This window comes from Andrena cerasifolii, chromosome 4, assembly GCF_050908995.1.
Source record: "Andrena cerasifolii isolate SP2316 chromosome 4, iyAndCera1_principal, whole genome shotgun sequence".
Classification (NCBI taxonomy): domain Eukaryota; kingdom Metazoa; phylum Arthropoda; class Insecta; order Hymenoptera; family Andrenidae; genus Andrena; species Andrena cerasifolii.
In genome coordinates this window covers 937,018-957,743 of record NC_135121.1, presented here as the reverse complement: position 1 = coordinate 957,743, position 20,726 = coordinate 937,018, and the positions used below count along the sequence as shown (strand labels likewise).

The following is a 20,726-nucleotide window of genomic DNA, read 5'->3' as shown; positions in this document are numbered from 1 at the left end:
ATGAAGCAAATTGGGAAGTTTGAGCGGCAGAATGACATATCGGTGAATGTATACAGTTTCAAGGCGGAGGCGGAGAAGATAACGAAGGAAATAATATTTACAATCTTTCCGCTGCACCTCACCAACCACAAGAGGGATCAGCACGTAAACTTGCTGTACACACCGATGTCAGAGCATGGCGGTGTGGGGCACTTTGTGCTAATCAAGAACTTGAACCGACTTGTGAGCATGCAGTTGAGTCAACACAATGGAAAGAAATTCATCTGTGATCGGTGCGCATGGAAACTTGTGAAATGTTGAAATGTCTCGCGAAAAAAGATTGAATAAAAATTTGATTTTATAGATGCCTGCACTACTTTAGATCCACTGAGAAGTTGGAGGCGCACGCAGTGGACTGCGCGCAGATGAATGACTGCGCCATTCTGCTGCCCAGCCAGGGCAACAATTTGCTCAGTTTCGACGGCCATGGTAGGAAAGAACGACTCCTATCTTGAGTGCATCCTAAAGATAACGGCGGATAGTCAGAAGGAAGCGGAGGAGCACCAATTGTGCATGTATCAGCACCACAGAGTGTACAGTATTGGCTATTATATGCATTGTTCGTACGATACATCGCTATCGGTGAAGCATGTAAGAAATCAGTTACCACTGATATTTAAATCGCAGAAAAGCGCCTGGGTGGACCGAAATGTATTTGCAGATTGGTATGAAAACCATTTTAAGCCCGCCGTGAGGAAACGGCAATTAGAGAGTGGGGGAAGTGGTAAAATATTTCTATTGTTGGATAACTTTGGAGGACATCAGATAGAACCGTCCAAATGCAAGGCCGATAATTTCGAGATCATGTTCTTGCCACCTAATACTACTTCCATTCTACAGCCCATGGATCAAGGCATTATCGCAAAGATGAAAAGATCGTTCCGCCACAAAATGTTACGGTGAATCCCCGAATACCCCGGTGGAATACAGGAATTTCACCGGAAGTACGATTTAAAGGATTGCATAAACTTTGTCCACGAAGTATGGGAAGATGTCGAACCCATAAATGTTGCGAATGCCTGGAAAAAAATTATGGGGACCATCCCTCCGGTCACACCAGGCACGGAAGAGGAGCCTACTGATCTGTTAGAAGCTCAACTGGAAGCCATGATTGGCGAAATAATAGAAGAACAACCTTCTGAACAAAGACTTGTAGAATATATAAACGCATGCGAGGAAATAGTAACTTTATCCGCAGAGGAAACGGAGGAAGACAATAAGAAACAGAACGAAACACAGCAAGAAGACCTGTTAGAAGAAGATGAAGAAGAAGAAGAAGAAGAGCCGGTAGCAGAAACTGAACAAGACCAAGATATCGAACAGGAAAACTTGAATCATGATGTTTCAACGGAAGACAGGCGAATAAGGCATTTGCAGGAACTATTTGACGACTTGCAAATGTACGCCCAAGACGAGTCAGAATTCGTACAAGACACGATCTTAAATTTACGAAACCATTTCCTGCGGAATAAAAAGAAATTAAATTAGCGAAGGTAAGCTGTGAATCAGACTTTGATTCATTTACAAGATGCTCTCAAGTATGTATGTATTGCTGACTAAATGAAAAAATAGGTTTTTTTACAGTGTCCGAACTGAAATCAGGGCTACAAGGATTCAAGATTTGCGGGCCGCTGGGATATTTACGGCGCTTGAACATCGCAGCATCCAAGTGGAAAAGGACAGGGTCAACGTCAAAGGATCTGCAAAGAAACCACCTGGTCATCAATCTCGGAAAAAAAGATAAGTTTTATTTCTTAAGCATGTATGACGGTCAGTTTTGCTTTTGGCAGTAAGGATTAATACTACATAACTTGTTGACAGCATGAGGCATTCTTCGTAATGTTTCGGAATCAGGGCCTGAAAAGAGAAAAATGGCAAACGCGGTGAACTATGGAAGGGATGGACGAATCTGAACATTGGTACGAAGAGCAAGCATCATTCCAATTGACAAATGTACATATTAAGTGCGGGCGAAGTACATAATCCACATCTGATATTGTTTGCTATCTAGTGTCCCCTGTAAGAAAATCGTTCGAGGAGGATGCAGATTGGCCCTCTGCATGATCATTATCAGACAAAAGGAACCAGGTGTCTATTACGTAATTATCATGGCAAATAATATGTATGTAATGCATTTCATATATTACGTATACATACATACAATAATGGAGTACCTATTAATATTTTAGGAGAGAATTGGGGCTGGGTGTATATATCAGCAACCAAGCAACAATTCATGCGCAGTCGGAGTAGATACATAATTGTACGAAGGACGTCGAGATTGGCCTTCATTTCATTTAGGAAATTTGACATAGTTGTTACAAATATGTACATGAAATAAAAAATATTAGAATTTCATTTTTCAAAAGTATAAATGATTTATTTAGTCTAAGACGCGTTATATATGTACTTTCTTTGGCTATGTACATAATGATCTCTGCCTGTAAGCTGGGCTTGTCCCTATAAGCAAAATTAGGCCACTGCCTAGGGCGGAAAGTCGACAAGAGGTGCATAATGGTATTTTCATTGCTGGTATTGTTGAAAATATACTTTAAAATAAAATATTACAAATTGCACTGCAACTGTTTTAAACTACGAATAAAAATTCAGAGTAAGGTCATCAATAAACTCAAATGAATGTATTATAATAAAGGGCGCAATTTGACAAGTTCGCCTAGGGCGCAAAAAAGATTTGTGACGGGCCTGCGTCAAGATGTTGCGAAGCGGTTTTCGTGCCCACGGTAAGCGTTTGCGACCATCGCGCACGCCCGTCACGCACGCAAAGGACAGAGTGTCAGGCGTCCGAAAGACGGAGCGAGACAAAACATCAACGCGTCGTCGGTCTCGTACCGTCCTCGCTCGCTTTCAGTGCCTCTCGCTCGCTCTCGTTCCATCTCGCTCTAGCTTTCGCCGGGCAAGAGTGAGACAAAAGTGGTGGGGATAGCGAAGAGTCGGTATCGTGTACACAAAATCGAGTCGCTAACGAGGAAATACTGTACTACCGAAGGTAACCAAAAAAACTTTTGTGAATTAGATGTAAGCTTCATCATGTTATTAATTTTGTATATGTATGCTAATTTCCGGTTGTATATGTTACACATTCAAATTTCAAATGGTGTCCGAAAACAACACGATTACTCTTACAGTGCTATAGAGAACGCTTACTAAGTTTCAGAAACCCAACAATAAAAAAGAAAGAACTGTGGACGGAAATTGTGGATATATTCCAAAAATATGGAAACACTGTCACTGTAGACATATTGGATCGAAAAATGAGGAACATGAAAAAAACATACATGACTATTAAAGACAACAATAACAAAACGACAACTGGTCGTGGACGCGTAAAGTGGGAATATTTTAATGCGTTCGAAAATATATTTACTAAAGACAAAACAATAAATTTTGGACCGACAATATCCTCACCTACTCCAGTATCCAATACATCAAATCCAAGTAGTCCAGCTCCTGTTGATGCTAATATGAATTTAGATCGTAACCCTACATGTAACAATACACAACACACATATTCACCTGTATTTACTCATTCGAGTAGCTCATTGTTTTTACCAATATGTAATTTTACAGGTAATATAAACGACTTAGATGATCCTGGCAACTCAAATGACAACATAACAATAAGACCAGACATTTCTGCCTCGGAAGAATTTTCAGATGATTCAATAGTTTCTCCCAATTTAACCAAACCATCAACATCAACCCATCAGGAAGGAACAAATGTCCGAAGCAAAAAATTATACAATTTACGGAAGAAACAGTTAGAAACTGAAGATAAAAGAGTTGAAGCCATAAACGTTTTAAGCAACAGAATTCTTGAAAGCAACCAAATTCAGGCAGATAGAAATAAATTATTAGATGTACTGATAAAGCATTGCACAAACAATCATTGAAAAATAAAAAACCTGAAACAGTGTATTAATGTATTGTTTTTTCATGTGAATAATTAGAACCTATTTATTTTTTTATAGATTACTCGACATTACTGTATGTAAGGGGAACCAATAAAGAACACAATACAACTAGATATTTATATTTAAAATAACAAAATTATGTTATTTCTTTTATTTATGGCATTCTGATTTAAATGATGTAAATTATCTTCGTTTTGTACATCTTCATTTTGTTCATTTTCATTTATTTCAAAGTCGTCCTCATCTTCATCAATAATAACATTATGCAATACACAGCATGATGCTATGATTTTATTGCCCAACACAAAGTCGGAAATATCTGAATATTTTAATCTTCTATACCTGCCTTTTAAAAGGCCAAACGCTCTTTCAATTATAGAACGGATTGAACTCAATTTTGTATTATATCTAATCTGGCAATTCATCAAATGCCCATTATCTCTCATAGGTGTCATGACATTTGTTAATAGTGGGTATGCAGAATCCCCAATTATGTGGTAATTTGGTGGTAACATAGGATTTTCATTATTTGTTATATCACTATATAAAGGACTATTGCGAAATACTCTGGCATCATGTATGCGCCCAGGTAGTCCAATAAAAACGTCTGTAAATCGTGCTTTGTTATCACATACCCCAATATAAAAAAAAATGAATAAACTGTTACTGATTATAAATATTTAAATTATACATACCTTGTAATATTATCGAATGGTAACCTTTTCGATTATAATAATCATTTGCATTATGTACAGGTTGTTTGCAGGGTATGTGGCAACCATCAATCGCACCTACTACACCTGGGAAACCTTGTGAACGTGTTTTAAAAACCTGCAATTGATATATTATATCTGATCAATTTTATAAATAAAATATGAAATATTATATAATTATTATGAACATACACGAGATATTGCATCATAGGTTTCAGGAAGTGGCCATTTAACATAATCCGATAACAAATTTGTTAATACATTGGTGATTTCTCGAAATGCCATGTGCCCTGTACATTTTGCAATCCCAAATCTGTCTCCGACAGATAAGAAGCTTTCGGGTTTCGCCAGCATCCATGTAGTAAACATAACTTTGTGACGAAGTCACGTCACGAGCCATAGGAACGCCCGGGACCGAGGCCGGGGGGGGGGGGGTTAGTTCCCGTCGCGACCGCTAGGCGGCCGCGGGCCCAACACCGATCTCGCGGGCGAAGATGTACGGCCTCACAATATAAAAGCCGCGGCGAGCGGAATCAGGAGCTCTTGTGCCTGTCGCTATACGGCTTCAAGCAATACAAGACGCTCGCTTTTTGAACTCCTTGAGGTTTGTCAGGAGTCGGCCATCGCCACCACTGTACCGTAACCCTCCGTCCGAAATCGGCCGAAATTTATCTTGCGCTTCACCTACGTCAGAGAGGTGTTTCTGCGCCTATTAGGCCCGAGCCCTACTGCACTCTGAAACACTCCATTGTACGACTCTCAAACGAACGCGCCTTTTAAAGCCATTCCCAGCAGAACGTTCCACAAATCCGCACCCTAGTTCCTATTGACTCGCCGCCAAAGTCGTCGCCGCCGCGAAACGACGCGTCCGCCGAAAACAATTGCAAACAGAATAAACGACAGGCTTAATGTAACATTAAACACGCTCCAATAATGAACTTGTTACTTGTTACCCAGTGGTTACTTATTCGCTGAACCCGGCCATACCGACTGAGTCGGCACCAAATCCCTTGTCCGTCCCACCGGTAATCGACACACGAAAACGACGGCCGATTACAAAGTCAAGAACACATTAGCCGGTTTGAATAAAGTTATTTCCACCCTGGGACCAAATTCTCCAGTAGTTTCTTTTAAAACCATAAACAGGGGTGACAGTAACTGATCGCTCGCAGAAATCGTAGGGAGAATCGTATAACTGTGTGTGATTGAGGATACTGATTGCACGGATGCTTCTACAGTCTTTTCACCACGGTGTGTCAACGTACGACCGGAACGCATTTCTAAATTAAATCCACTCTCATCTGCGTTGAATGCATTACTTGGGTTGTGTGAAGCAATGTGTGGTTTTTCCCAATTTACGAATTCGGAGGAAGTTAAATATAAATGTTGCTTGTCTTGCTGTGCGGAACGGCTGACGAATTTTGTAACTTTTCTCAAAACGATGTTGTGCCTTTTTTTTTTAAATTCAAGATCCAGATACAGCCAGTTTTGAATGTTGGAAGATTGACCTCCTCTTTTGCTTCTAGCGCCCATCTTCTTATATTAATGTCATGTATCAATGAGCCCTGATCGATAGCAGTTTGAAATTTGTCCAACACATTTTGCACGATAGATAACAGCTGTTCTCTGCGTGTACCGTCGTTCGCCAACGCTGCTTCCCAGCGATACAATTGTTGAACTGATTTAACTTTCCTGAATTGATGTTGCACACTGCCGAGAGATTTTCTATCTTTTGAGCCGCTTCTCCAAAACTCAACAGCTCGAATTTTATAATTTAAATCTACGTTACCACTTTCCCCTGGGACACACACATCATCAAATTCATTGATAGTAAATTCTTCGTCTTCCTGGATATTATCGTCTTGAACAAACTCACATTCTTGGGGCCGCGCTAGATCTTCAAATTCTAGGGTTGTAACATAGTCGGTGGTGAATGAAACGTCATTCTTACTATCAACTATTATGGTAGGTATGTATAATTTCTGATAATTCGACTTCCCTGTGATTAATAGGAGACGGCGGTATTCTAGATATATGTAGAGCAGTTATCAGTAAATTAATTACATTCGCCGGATTTATGTGCACCATTTTATCGATAACTTGTACTGCTTGCAGTTAAAAGAATGCCAGTGACAACGAGTATGAAGTTGAACTGCGAAAACTTGGTATTTATAATGAGGCCGAAAGATACGGATACAAGGATATCTCATTCAAGATAAGTTTGTTTCTTCAAAAATGGCATGACTAGTTAATCTTATGCATTAATAACGGAAACTTTACAAACAGTCATGCGAAATTATCAATAATTAACCATACACTTGAAAACATCACATGCTAAATGTACTTCGTGCAAAACAAATATGATAATTGTATCAACACTTTTATCAAATGATTAAATATACCTTCTACAAAACGAATATGAATACCACTAAAAATAGCTAAATAAGCTGCAATATCTCTTTTATATTATCAGTAATAGATTATATATTGTTGCGAGCACCCTTTGGTTGGAATCCAGGGCCTGCTGGTGCTCGTGACAGGAACAAGAGGACAGCGAGAAGAAGGCGATCGGATCGATCGCCTGTCAAGCTGTCATTCGATAGCCAGACGCCATTACGTGCAGACGCATCGACACTTACATATTTCTCGCGTATTAGTGATTGTATACGGTTATATCTGTTACTCTGTTCTTGTTAATGTTCTGTTGCTTCTGTTGTACTTTCTCATTAAACTCCTGCTGTGCCGAGCCGAAATTATAACATTGGTGTCAGAAGTGGAATGCCCACTCGCGCATCCGCGGCCTCTTCGAACATTTCTCCTGCAGCGACGGGTGATGCCTCCATACAGGAGCTTCTCACCTCCCTCCAGTTAAGCATCGTGGGACAGACGCGGGAACAGCGGAGGGATGACGAGGCCCGCTGGCAGAGGGAAGACCGTCGCAGGGAAGAGAGGGAAGCCGCCGACCGTCAGACACAAGCGGCTTTTGAGGCGCGCATGTCGAATATGGAGGAGCGAATTCAGGTCGAAACCGCTGGACCAACAATATGTAGGAATCGGTCGTGTTGGGAACGAGGCATCCGAGCGTTATTGTTGTGTTGCGTGCGAGATTCGGCATTCGCTGTTTGAATGTCGAAGGGCAGACAGAATACGTGTGTAACGCGCAGATCCTTTGTCTGATTCAAACGGTCCTGGGAACTATATTCCTGTATTTGTGTGTGTGAGTATTAGTATTTAGTTTTGATAATAAAAATCCTACATGCATAATACACTATAGCATCTTTGAATATTATCATATTTGGCACCGTCATGTATTAAGGCCTGCAGCAAACAGAACTAGTCTTATTATACAACTTACTATGTGTTGTGAGCAAACAACTGTAACGTTCTGTTGTCGGCAGACAACTGAACATCGCAGGCCTCGAGAGGAGAGCGGCGTCCCCTCGAGTGTAGGATAGGTGGGGATTCGTTGGTAATGAAGTTAAGGACTGAAATCCAAGCTGTTTAAATGAATGCCTGAGGAGGCATGTGGAGTGCCACTGGTCGGCCAGGGAAGGAAGGCACTTCAACGATGGACGGATGACCACCTTTTTTATTCGGCACGTGGGCGTCGTTAACACGCAGGACGAACACTCCACGGAAGACAGCACGAATAGACACGACTCATTAACACGCAATTCACCCGAACAAGATATGTACTACTATGTACAATGCGCAGGGCGCGAGGGCTCGTGAAACCGTTTTGGATTTCGTTGGGAGCGTGGGTCGCTGGGCGACAAAGAAAAGAACGGGAATCCGTGCGTGCGATGTCGACAAGGTGTTCGAGGAACTAACTGCCGGATTCTCGGAAGCGCGCAACGCTCGAATCCGGCAAAAACGCGTGACGTCGCCAACCGTCTTACCGGACGGTGAGTCACCGTGTTTACACGCTCTCGCACGCACATTTAAATCGGCCGATCAGTTGCCGCGCTGATTTCGGCTGCAACACAAGCTTTTAAACTTAACAAAGGCTATTTATTTAACAACACTTAATAACAATAATAATTAACATTCTTTACAGCTACGATTATATATATATATATATGTAAACTTTGTGTACATGTACACGCATATGCGTCTTCAAGAATGAGACGTTTGGGAGGTGGCGCCACCAGATGAACAAGAGAGGGAGCTGTCGAAGAAATAGAAAGATAGAGAGATAGAGAATTTGAGAAAATAACGAGAATTCGAGTAAATAATTTAACCTCCAGCCTGTAGAAAAATTGTGGATGATGAGATTAGTGTTAAGGTATAAAATTGAGATTTGTTCAAGTGCTGATTGACAGAGAAGTAGGAGCATAAACATTTAATTGTTGATTCTCTCATTTGTAGGTTAGTCAACTACGTGCAATTAGTGTAACCTAATTAGAAAACCTAGTCTAATTCATTTTATTAAATTAAATTAATCTCTCATATTTAGACGAATCACGGTGTGTTAATGCTTCAAAAACCCATCCACATATCATATATATGTTTTTGGTTTTTTTATCTTGGTGTTTTTTTAATATCTTACATGGTAATTTATGTTACGTGGCTATGTATCTATGTATATATATGTATTGCAGCGCGGCCGCTACTGTTTCCGGAGCGAGCTGAATCTCACTGGTTGAAACTTAAGCTTCCTCTAGGGCTGAACATTCATCACCTGAAGAGCGTGTTTGTGAATGCAGCTTGAATGCGGCGCTGCGCTGCGTGCCTCCTTTTATACTGGAAAATTGGCGGGGTGGTGCATGCGCAGTGACTCGTTATTTAATATTTCGCGGTTTACTCGCTTATTACATTTTGTTTTGTTTCGTGCTTTTGTCAGTACATACATTTAATTATTTCTAATGTTTCTATAACATTTGTTTCTTTAATATTCGCTTAGTTTATAATTTATACATAAAAATATGTACAATGAGTCTGCGCGGTAATACAGAAAAGTTTCGCGGTAATGTAGTACAACCCTGTTTTACCGATGAACAGTAACGCTGGGGTTGAGTCCGCGTGGGACGTTAAGGAAGGATTTCCTAGACGCGTTTTCCGACCGCTGTGTCAGTGCGTCTGCCTCGGCAGCTACCTAAGTTACTCGAGACGCAACACAATGCGATGAGTGTCTGGTTTCCGCCATTATAGCAGAATTTCCTAGCGGGCGGCTAGCCGCGGCGGCCAAAAGCTTGACTCCTCCAAACAGTCTAACGGCGTCCGCCGCGCGATCCATCGCCACAGTGGGACAGAATCCCAAGAAATAGGGAAACTAGTTGAAATCCAAAACTTATGGAATTATGTTTTCTTTATATATTTCTTGTAAACTAATAATATGAGCTCCTAAAAAAAGGGAAAATATAATGGCAGCTCTTCTGATCTGTGTGTAAACACGTGTCAAAGTTTGTAGGTTTTTATTTTGTGTAAAATTTTAAATCGAGGCTTTTGAATTTCGGTGATATAAAAGAAAAAATTTTTTAGGAACCGAAATGAGTACTATCGTTTACGATAAGCAGTAGCAAATAATTAGTTACATATAGTTTTTTTCCATAAGAAACTCAGAAGAAATATCAGCAATTGTCGGCTTTTTAGTTACCTTCTGGAAACTTCCAAGCAAATTTATTTTTTGTTTTATAATCAACATATATTTGTCCTTGCAACTGCGAAAACAAGATTTGGCAATATTTGTCAATCATGGAGTAATTATCTGTATTCCATGTCGCACAATGGTGCTGAATCCCAAGAAATAGGGGAAAAATGCAACATCCCATTTTTAGGACTAAAAATGACGAACATTGTGAAGGAAGTTCATAAAGGAAGAGTTAACATACAATTCATACAAACGTTCGACGTTCTAAAAAAACAACGTCAATAATTCCAATAAAACTAAAAGAATTTGATAAATATACATACTATGGAATGTGCAGAAAAATTTGTAAACCTGTATCCATGTTATCCCGGTACCAATACACTGTTCACAAAATGTTAATACATTCCTACGAAATTATACAATATTTGGGCAACCTTCCTATCGGCTAATTGGGAGAAGGGACCCAAGACGCCAGAAATAAAGGTTTTAAATAGTATAGAAAAAACTGTATGTACACTCAAAATATTCTCATTGCAATACAAACGAAGAAGTTTTAAATTTTTTATCGACTTCTTCAGATCCAGTATTAGATAGTTTTCAACGTATCTTCGCCAGAAAAGAAAAAAAACTTTTTTTTATAAAGTAGCTTGATATGATTCGGCATTTTGATTGGAAAAAATATGTACATACATACAGGGTGTCCCACTAAGGAATGGACAGCGCGATATCTCTTAAAGTATTGTCGATAAAAATATAAAAAAAATAGGGAATTGCATGGTTCGAGGGGGCCCATTTATTAGCGCGAACGAATTTTGTTTTCGATTATTATTTTAAAAGATACGATGGTCAAGTTCGGTTTTTCAAATGGAACTATTTTTTTTTGAAGACCTGAGTTGATAGTGCGTTCCAAGACAAATTCAATAAGCTTTAATGTATACACTTTATTTCCACTGGTTTTTAAGATATTGCGCTTGCAAATTTACTGATTTTCACAGCAAGAAACCCCTCTGAAATGGCAAAAACCGGGCGCGGTCTTACTGACGCCACGGGTGGCACTGCCTGCTGAAATGGATACTTACCTGCCAAAGGTCTACGCCAGAAATGGCAGGCCCAAAGGCTGGACAATTCTTTTCCGTCAGAAATGCTACTTAGGTAGGTACATCTGCGGTGTCGAGAAGCGCATCGTTACTTTTATTTCGCACTTGCTTCTACGCTCGGATGGCCGGTTCTTTTGGGAGGGATGCAAGTTGGATTGGTTAGGTTAGGAGGAGTGAAAGTTGCTAGACTAAATTTCAACCATAGGGAGCAGATGGTATCAGAACCAATCCAACTTGCATCCCTCCCAAAAGAACCGGCCATCCGAGCGTAGAAGCAAGTGCGAAATAAAAGTAACGATGCGCTTCTCGATACCGCAGATGTACCTACCTAAGTAGCATTACTGACGGAAAAGAATTGTCCAGCCTTTGGGCCTGCCATTTCTGGCATAGACCTTTGGCAGGTAAGTATCCATTTCAACAGGCAGTGCCACCCGTGGCGCCAGTAAGACCGCCCCCCGGTTTTTGCCATTCCAGAGGGGTTTCTTGCAGTGAAAATCAGTAAATTTGCAAGCGCAATATCTTAAAAACCAGTGGAAATAAAGTGTATACATTAAAGCTTATTGAATTTGTCTTGGAACGCACTATCAACTCAGGTCTTCAAAAAAAAATAGTTCCATTTGAAAAACCGAACTTGACCATCGTATCTTTTAAAATAATAATCGAAAACAAAATTCGTTCGCGCTAATAAATGGGCCCCCTCGAACCATGCAATTCCCTATTTTTTTTATATTTTTATCGACAATACTTTAAGAGATATCGCGCTGTCCATTCCTTAGTGGGACACCCGTATGTACATACTGTATTGTACAGAGTAATTCTGGAGCGACGCCTGCCAAAGAAATGCCGGCTGGCACCACGTGGCGAGGTCACCCCCCCCCCTCCGTGGTGCCTCACCGAATTTGATGGCTTTCGACCCGGGGTTGAAGTACCATTAAGAAGTGAGAAATGACCAGGATTTCCGCATTTCTCATCAGATCTTTGCGAAAACAACGTCAATCGATTCCTTATGTTTCGCCAATGAAACTAACACCAAGAACGATGCAATTCGGACCATCATGAAGGAAGTAAGAAGAAAATTTGATTTACATGATTTCAAGCTAATTTCGTTAAAAATAGTCCGATTTACATGGCATTTGGTGTGATTTACATCGAAAAACGTAATCGGAATCTCGATATCGGTACGATAAAGAATAAACAATTGAACAATGATTATACAGTCAATAATCAAGTGGCCGCTCTAAAGACACCCGCTAAGCCCTTACCTTCTTTCAGAGTTGAAATTACACGTTTTCCTTTCCAACGATCTCACGGCGAAATACTTGTACTGAAATCATAGATTCTTGGTTGAGACAAAAGGTAGAACTGTCTTTTCTCATCAAAGTGCATCATTGATGCGGAAGCGCGCATGTGCATTAGACTATGGCGGCAGAAATTTGAAGTGGTCAACTACTGTAGCCTGGTCAATAACTGTATCGTTTACCCTGTTAAGAAATTCCTTATTCTTCATCGTATCGACATTAAAGTGACACCAATGGATTCCTGGTGTTTTCGTGATTAAAAGTACCCCAAATGTCATACAAATCAGACTACTTTTTCAGACTCCTAGAGTCAGGTAAACGAGAAACGGTGGCCGTCTCTTCGAATTCTATTTCACCGTGCTAGGGGTATAAGTCCAAATTTTACCTTTAATATGCTAGATGCAGCATATTATCGATGTGTGCTGTAGGGTCGCGAAGCCCAATTCTTACATGTTTCTGGAAAGTGACCAAACATAAAAAATAAAACATTCACTGATCGCGACTGGAATTCCGCGAGCAAATGGGCAAGTAGAGCACATTAATCCGATTGTGATTCCTGTGCTTACCAAACTTTCGGCACCAAATCTCGAAAACTGGTACAAATTTGTGGACCAGGTACAGCAGTACATTAATTCGTTAATGTCTCGTAGCACTGGCGTATCGCCCTTTGAATTGTTAAACGGAAAAATCATGCGGTTGAAGGACGATATCGAATTGAGGCGAATCATCGAGGATGAAACGGTCCGAGAAATACAAGAAAACTGGGATGCGTTGCGTGAACGGGCTAAGCAAACAATCGAAAAGGTTCAGAGAGAGAATCAGCGTACTTATAATAAAAAGCGAAAAAAAGCCAAGAATTTATTCAATAGGCGACTTAGTAGCGATGAAGCGAGTCCAGGTTGCACCTGGCAGTAAGTTACAACCAAAATATTTGGGTCCGTACCAAATTTCAGACATTTTGCGTGGCGACCGTTATGCGGTTAATAAAGTCGGCGAACATGAAGAACCTCGTTTTATAACAACGGCGGCAGACAATATAAAGAAATAGACGTCAGGTTTGTTTAATCTGAGTGACCAAAGTAGCGACGGTCATTCCGATGATGACAATGCTGAGATCGAAAGACAATGTCGGGGACCGATGTTACAACAGAGCGGCCGGGGTGTAGAGCCGCGAAGCCCAATTCTCACGCGCGCGCGCGGTAAAGTTACGGCGAACGCAATAATACGCAGCAGGACCTTATTTGCTGCCACTATTCGAGACGATTGACGATCGACGCTCGACGTTGCCGTGCGTGGTCGTGCGTTGCCACGTTTCGGAAAAGCGATCCTCGCGAGTTGCCAGCGCGAACATTAGCGCAAACACCATCATTTACTTATATTCATCCTTTAATGAACGTAGTTATCGTATTTATACAAGTAATCGTCCTTCCTCCTATAGTACGTATTATCCATCATTAATACGCCTCGGGGAGAGACACAGGATGAAAAGGGGTGGTCCGCTGACAGCCGCGTGGTCCCGCCGCATCGTCCTCCCTTCGAATTAAAGACGAATCCCTTATCTCTCGCGTATAAACACACGTTGGAATAACAAAACAAAAGCACGCGCTGACGTATTCGGTGCGAGAGAAGTTGGCCAGAGGGAGGAGTTATTACTATGAAGTAGAGTTGTTCAAGTACCCGGAAAAAACAAGCCGAGCCTAACTCGGCTTGAACGACCAAGCCGAGCCGAGTATCCAAATGAACCGAGCGGCTTGGATAGAAACAAGTAGCTTGAATTTTTCAAGAGGCCCGCAGGAAGGAGGCGGCTCGAACAGAACCAAGAGGATTGAATTATTTCAAGTGGGCCGAAAGAACCGAGCGGGCCCAAAGAACCGAGGCGGTCTCGGTTCTTTCTGGCCGTCTCGGTTCTTTCGGGCCGCTCGGTTAGTTAGGCTCGGCTTGCTTTTTCCGGGTACTTGAACAGCTCTATTTTCGACCTCATTTATTCAGTTCTGATCTTACAATATTTTTGTCAATATCATATTCATCAAAGAAGTTCTCGTCGAATAAATTTTCGTCGAATAAAAAAAAATAACTTTATTCGGTGAATAATCTAATGTTAAAGTAACCTTTACTCGACCCATTATTTAAATAAATTTTTATTTAATTAATGCCCAACTCTGCATTCAGTTCGAGAGTACACCGATGTTGTAGCTCAAAGAGAAAATTATTTTTGATACAGCAATTCCAAATAACAATGAAAACTATGAGCAAAATGGTCTTAATCGTGACAATTCTTTTGAGACTGTGGGTAGCTCCGTCTTTCAAATACGTAAGACATAATCAAACAAAACCTGTTGATAGAAGTAGAACTCGAAATAAGGATTCGTGGATTGACGTGAAAGCAAGAAATGCACGCAATTTGGGTATCGAAGGCATTAGAAGGAAAGGATTACCGATACAAAGTAGAAAAATGCGTGATGGGTACAATGATAAGTGTCGTTTTCACTGTTTCAAAAAAATTATCCTGGTGCAAAAAAACAGCTTTTTTCCAATTCTGGCAACTTGGCGATTGAAGTAAACAGTAACAATGTATAACTAATTGGGTACATTCTGAGAAAGTTCGAAATAATGAAACAAATGATAGTGATTCTGAGCTCGAGAAAAAACCGAAGAAAAAAAATATTAGTCATTGTTTTTCTTTGGCAGACGGAAGTAAACTAATTAAAGTTTGTAAAAAAACCTTTCTTAATACATTAGGTGCGTAAGTAAAAAAATTGTAAACATCTTAAATATAAAGAAAATTATAAATACTAATGGATATAATTGAAAATATATTAATTTCCCTATAAATGTTAAAAAAAATGCATTTCCTACCAATGGATTAGAACAGCTGATAAAAAGAAAAAATATATGAACAGCAGTCTCGTAATCAATAGTGATGAAAGAGGAAAGCATAACATTAGACCTCATAGAATACCAGAAAAATTCCAACAAGTTGCTCGCGATCATCTCGCGTCTTTTCCCGGAAGGGAAAATACGTCCAGAAAATATTTAGATGAAGGCCTTAGTATTAGTTAAATGTATTTGTTGTTTAAAGAAGAAATGAGAAAAAAAATGAAACGATATATGTTACGCAACAAATGTGTCGGAAATTTTTCAATGAGGAATTTAATTATGGGTTTTTTGTACCTAAAAAAGACAGCTGAGATTGAGACATGGTACTGATGTTATAAATAAAAAAAAACACTGTACAGTCGTACAATATATTTGATTGTATTACACGCCTCCTACTTCAATCACCTCGTAGGACCTTCGACTTTATGCCAATATCGTCACAAGGTTTACAGATAAAACCTAGAAACAAGCCTTGAACTCGGTCCCCGTTCCATGGCCCGAGTCGCTCCGTCCAAGCCCATCATTCTTTTGTTTTGTGCCAAAGAAGCCACACGTGCATATTATATATTTTATTAAAATTCATAAGATATAATGGAGCACATTAAGAGAAACCGTAGTGTCGATGACACAGAGAACAGAGTGTGTAAGGAGCTGAACATTTAAGAAAGGAGATGAACAAGCAGAATAAAGTAATTCGTCGTTTAAAGAAACGCCGTAAGTGTAACCTCTTTTTTTCAGTTTCAGATAGGTGATCGACACGATGTCTATTGATATCGGTGATCGAATCATACAGAAGTCATTTTGTTTCCTTGGCAAATAAAAACGCTGGATAAATTTCCAGGGAGAAACAATGTTTCTGTATCAGCTCGTACAAGATATTTTTTGCATCCAAATAGTTATTTGGTTACGAGTGAGTTCATGGACAAGTTCCAAAACGGAGAGGACAATATATAAATTGCCTTTGTTTCCAGCGTGAGATACGCTTCACGGGTTGAGTAATTCTCTATTCCGTGTTCCCCACAGGAGAATTTATTGTATAAAATGGAAAATGTGTCAAGGACGTATGCTGCATAGTGCATTGGTGGGTTGCTAATTTTCCTTTCATTGTGATAGGTGAAGAGTCCTCGCAGTCAGGCTCAGAGAGTTCGACGCAGGAAAATTCCTTTCGTCAACCGCTCATTCCATTGGATAATCTGATCTCAGGGAATGAGGGTTCCCATATAATTATTATGAACATACACGAGATATTGCATCATAGGTTTCAGGAACTGGCCATTTAACATAATCCGATAACAAATTTGTTAATACATTGGTGATTTCTCGAAATGCCATGTGCCCTGTACATTTTGCAATCCCAAATCTGTCTCCGACAGATAAGAAGCTTTCGGGTTTCGCCAGCATCCATGTAGTAAACATAACTTTGTGACGAAGTCACGTCACGAGCCATGCGAACGCCCGGCACCGAGGCCGGGGGGGTTAGTTCGCGTCGCGACCGCTAGGCGGCCGCGGGCCCAATACCTATCTCGCGGGCGAAGATGTACGGCCTCACGATATAAAGGCCGCGGCGAGCGGAATCAGGAGCTCTTGTGCCTGTCGCTATACGGCATCAAGCAATACAAGACGCTCGCTTTTTGAACTCCTTGAGGTGTGTCAGGGGGGTCGGCCATCGCCACCACTGTACCGTAACCAGCCTCCGCGCGAAATCGCCCGAGAAATTGCGCTCTGAAACTCCATTGTACGATTCTCAAACGAACGCGCCTCTTAAGGCCATTCCGAGCAGAACGTGTTCCACAAATCCGACTCCTAGTTCCTATTGACTCGCCGCCAAAGTCGCTGCCCCCGCGAAACGACACGTCCGTCGACACAAGAGACCCGTAGCTTGGCCACCGCCGGAAACAATTGGAAACAGAATAAACGACAGGCTTTATGTAACATTAAATAAACACGCTCCAATAAAGAACTTGTTACTTGTTACCCAGTGGTTACTCATTCGCTGAACCCGGCTATACCGACTGAGTCGGCACCAAATCCCTTCTCCGTCCCACCGGTAATCGACACGCGCAAACGACGGTCGATTACAACTTTTTTTACTTAAATCAATAGGAGTGTTTTGCCCACCCAACATAGTATTTTAAAATTTTGTTTCTTAATATCTGTAATTCAAAAATTTCTGTTCTTTATATAATCCTATATTTTTTATTTTATAATATCTAATAATATAGGTTATGTATTTCATTTTTGCATTTTAAAAGTATCACTCACAAGGGAACACCGCGAACCCGGACTCACCGATTGGAACGCAACTTTGTGGGTTTTTAGACTGACTCAAAACAAGAACAACGGTGTGTTTCATTTGTGCCCTATCACCCTTTAAGGGGGTGAAAACTAACCTCAAAGTCAAATTGCCACTTCCACTTTTTCACGTATAACTTTCAAAGTACAACAGACAGAAAAAATGTTTCAAACAAAAGTTTAATGGCGCAATAAGCGCTACAAAATAACGGTAGCAAAATTTTTGAAAAAAAATTTATTCTAAAAAAAAAAATTTATCTCACGTTATTTTTAACAATTCTTCCATTTATATAATAACTAAAAATGTATGGTGTTGTTTGTGAATTCAACCGTGTATATGAATTGTATAATGCACTATCAGCTTATGGAGTTACGCGATGGCAAGTACACGGTTCGCACGGTTGCGCGCTCACAACACATAGTAAGTTGCATAATAAGACTCGGTGGTGACAAATGTGATAATATTCAATGATGCTAAAGTGTATTATGTATAATTTATTCAGAGTTGGGCAAACTGTAATTTAATTATATCTTACAAATTACGATTAAACTGTAATTGTGTAGTTGATTACACATTATTTTTTGTAATCGTTCATTTAGGTAGTTGACGAAACCAAATGGTGAACTACCTAAATTAACGATTACAGAAAATAATGTTTAATCAACTACACAATTACAGTTTAATCGTAATTTTTAAGATGTAATTAGATTACATTTTACCCAACTCTGAATTTATTACTTATAAAATAAAGAAGCTTATCGAGCTATTTTTAATGGTATACATATTTGTTTTGCACGAGGTGTTTTCAAGTGTATGGTTAATTATTGATAATTTCGCATGACTGTTTGTAAAGTTTCCGTTATTAATGCATAAGATTAACTAGTCATGCCATTTTTGAAGAAACAAACTTATCTTGAATGAGATATCCTTGTATCCGTATCTTTCGGCCTCATTATAAATACCAAGTTTTCGCAGCTCAACTTCATACTCGTTGTCACTGGCATTCTTTTAACTGCAAGCAGTACAAGTTATCGATAAAATGGTGCACATAAATCCGGCGAATGTAATTAATTTACTGATAACTGCTCTACATATATCTAGAATACCGCCGTCTCCTATTAATCACAGGGAAGTCGAATTATCAGAAATTATACATACCTACCATAATAGTTGATAGTAAGAATGACGTTTCATTCACCACCGACTATGTTACAACCCTAGAATTTGAAGATCTAGCGCGGCCCCAAGAATGTGAGTTTGTTCAAGACGATAATATCCAGGAAGACGAAGAATTTACTATCAATGAATTTGATGATGTGTGTGTCCCAGGGGAAAGTGGTAACGTAGATTTAAATTATAAAATTCGAGCTGTTGAGTTTTGGAGAAGCGGCTCAAAAGATAGAAAATCTCTCGGCAGTGTGCAACATCAATTCAGGAAAGTTAAATCAGTTCAACAATTGTATCGCTGGGAAGCAGCGTTGGCGAACGACGGTACACGCAGAGAACAGCTGTTATCTATCGTGCAAAATGTGTTGGACAAATTTCAAACTGCTATCGATCAGGGCTCATTGATACATGACATTGATATAAGAAGATGGGCGCTAAAAGCAAAAGAGGAGGTCAATCTTCCCACATTCAAAGCTGGCCATACCTGGATCATGAATTTCAAAAAAGTGCACAACATCGTTTCGAGAAAAGTTACAAAATTCGTCAGCCGTTCCGCACAGCAAGACAAGCAACATTTACATTTAACTTCTTCCGAATTCGTAAATCAGGTAAAACCATACATTGCTACACACAATCCAAGTAATGTATACAACGCAGATGAGAGTGGATTTAATTTAGAAATCCATTCCGGTCGTACGTTGACACACCGTGGTGGAAAGACTATAGAAGCATCCGTGCAATCAGTATCTTCAATCACGCATAGTTATACGATTCTCCCTACGATTTCTGCGAGCGGTCAGTTACTGTCACCCCTGTTTATGGTGTTAAAAGAAACTACCGGAGAATTTGGTCCCAGGGTGGAAAAAACATTATTCAGACCGGCTAATGTGTTCTTGACTGCTTCGAAATCTGGGAAGTTGACATCGTACCATTTTAACATTTAGTTAACACAAGTCTTTTTACCGAAGACTGGATCTCAAAGTGTTCTGTTGCTTGATTCGTGGAGCGGCCACTGTCCTTCTACTTTTCAACAAAATATTCCGGCCAACAAACAAGTTATTGCGTTAACCATACCGAAAGGAACAACAGGTCTGATACAACCGCTGGACGTTTTTGGTTTTCGGATATGGAAAAATTTTGTAAGAACTTTTTCAGACCGCGTCTTACTATACAATCTTGACGTAAATTTACATTTGCGAAATAATATCATCAAATTGCAATCGCTCACACATATTCAATTGTCTTCTCCGAGATTTCAGGAATTATTTAAATACGCTTGGTATACAAGTGGATACCTTGAACAAAGACCATCGCGGTTTGAAAATCCAGTAGACTTTTCTTTCAATTTTTCTTTTACCCGGGCCAGTCCTGGCCGCAGAAGTTGCGACCAGGGCCGTGGTCTCCATGGCTTCGGGTACAGGGACAGAAGCTAAGGGAAGCAATACAGTACAAGCAGACGGCGCCATCCCGGACGCCGCTGCAGGGGAAGAGGCCGACGAGGCCATCGCAATACAAGCGGACGGCGCCATACCGGATGCCGCCGCAGGGGACAGGGCCGGTAAACCGACCCCAGAGGTCTTAACCCCCCTCCCAGGGACCCTCCAAACCCCAGCCCTAGGTGTTACCCTAGCGGGAGGCCGGCATGCCGGACCCCCCGTCCTGTGTTCGGCTGGTAAACCAGCCGCTGTACACAACGGACAGCATGGGGTGGCCGTGCACT

At 40.5% G+C, this 20,726-nt stretch overlaps 2 protein-coding genes across 3 annotated transcripts; both read left to right on the top strand.

Annotated features, from left to right (window-relative positions):
* Nucleotides 1–628: 628 nt before the first annotated feature.
* LOC143367605 (uncharacterized) lies at nucleotides 629–2,902 on the top strand. 2 transcript variants are annotated; one of them, XM_076809584.1, is made up of 3 exons: nucleotides 629–1,532; nucleotides 1,624–2,127; nucleotides 2,229–2,902. In XM_076809584.1, exon 1 carries the CDS (start codon nucleotides 1,072–1,074, stop codon nucleotides 1,525–1,527), a length of 456 nt encoding a protein of 151 aa, XP_076665699.1. In that variant the 5' UTR covers nucleotides 629–1,071; the 3' UTR covers nucleotides 1,528–1,532; nucleotides 1,624–2,127; nucleotides 2,229–2,902. The 2 variants fall into 2 exon arrangements, with proteins under 2 accessions (XP_076665699.1, XP_076665700.1); XM_076809585.1 differs by having other exon boundaries at nucleotides 1,624–2,138.
* Nucleotides 2,903–8,384: 5,482 nt separating this feature from the next.
* LOC143367919 (uncharacterized) lies at nucleotides 8,385–20,326 on the top strand. Its single transcript, XM_076810189.1, has 2 exons — nucleotides 8,385–8,589; nucleotides 18,968–20,326. The coding sequence occupies exons 1-2, from the start codon at nucleotides 8,385–8,387 to the stop codon at nucleotides 19,948–19,950; spliced, it is 1,188 nt and encodes a 395-aa protein (XP_076666304.1). The 3' UTR covers nucleotides 19,951–20,326.
* Nucleotides 20,327–20,726: the final 400 nt, after the last annotated feature.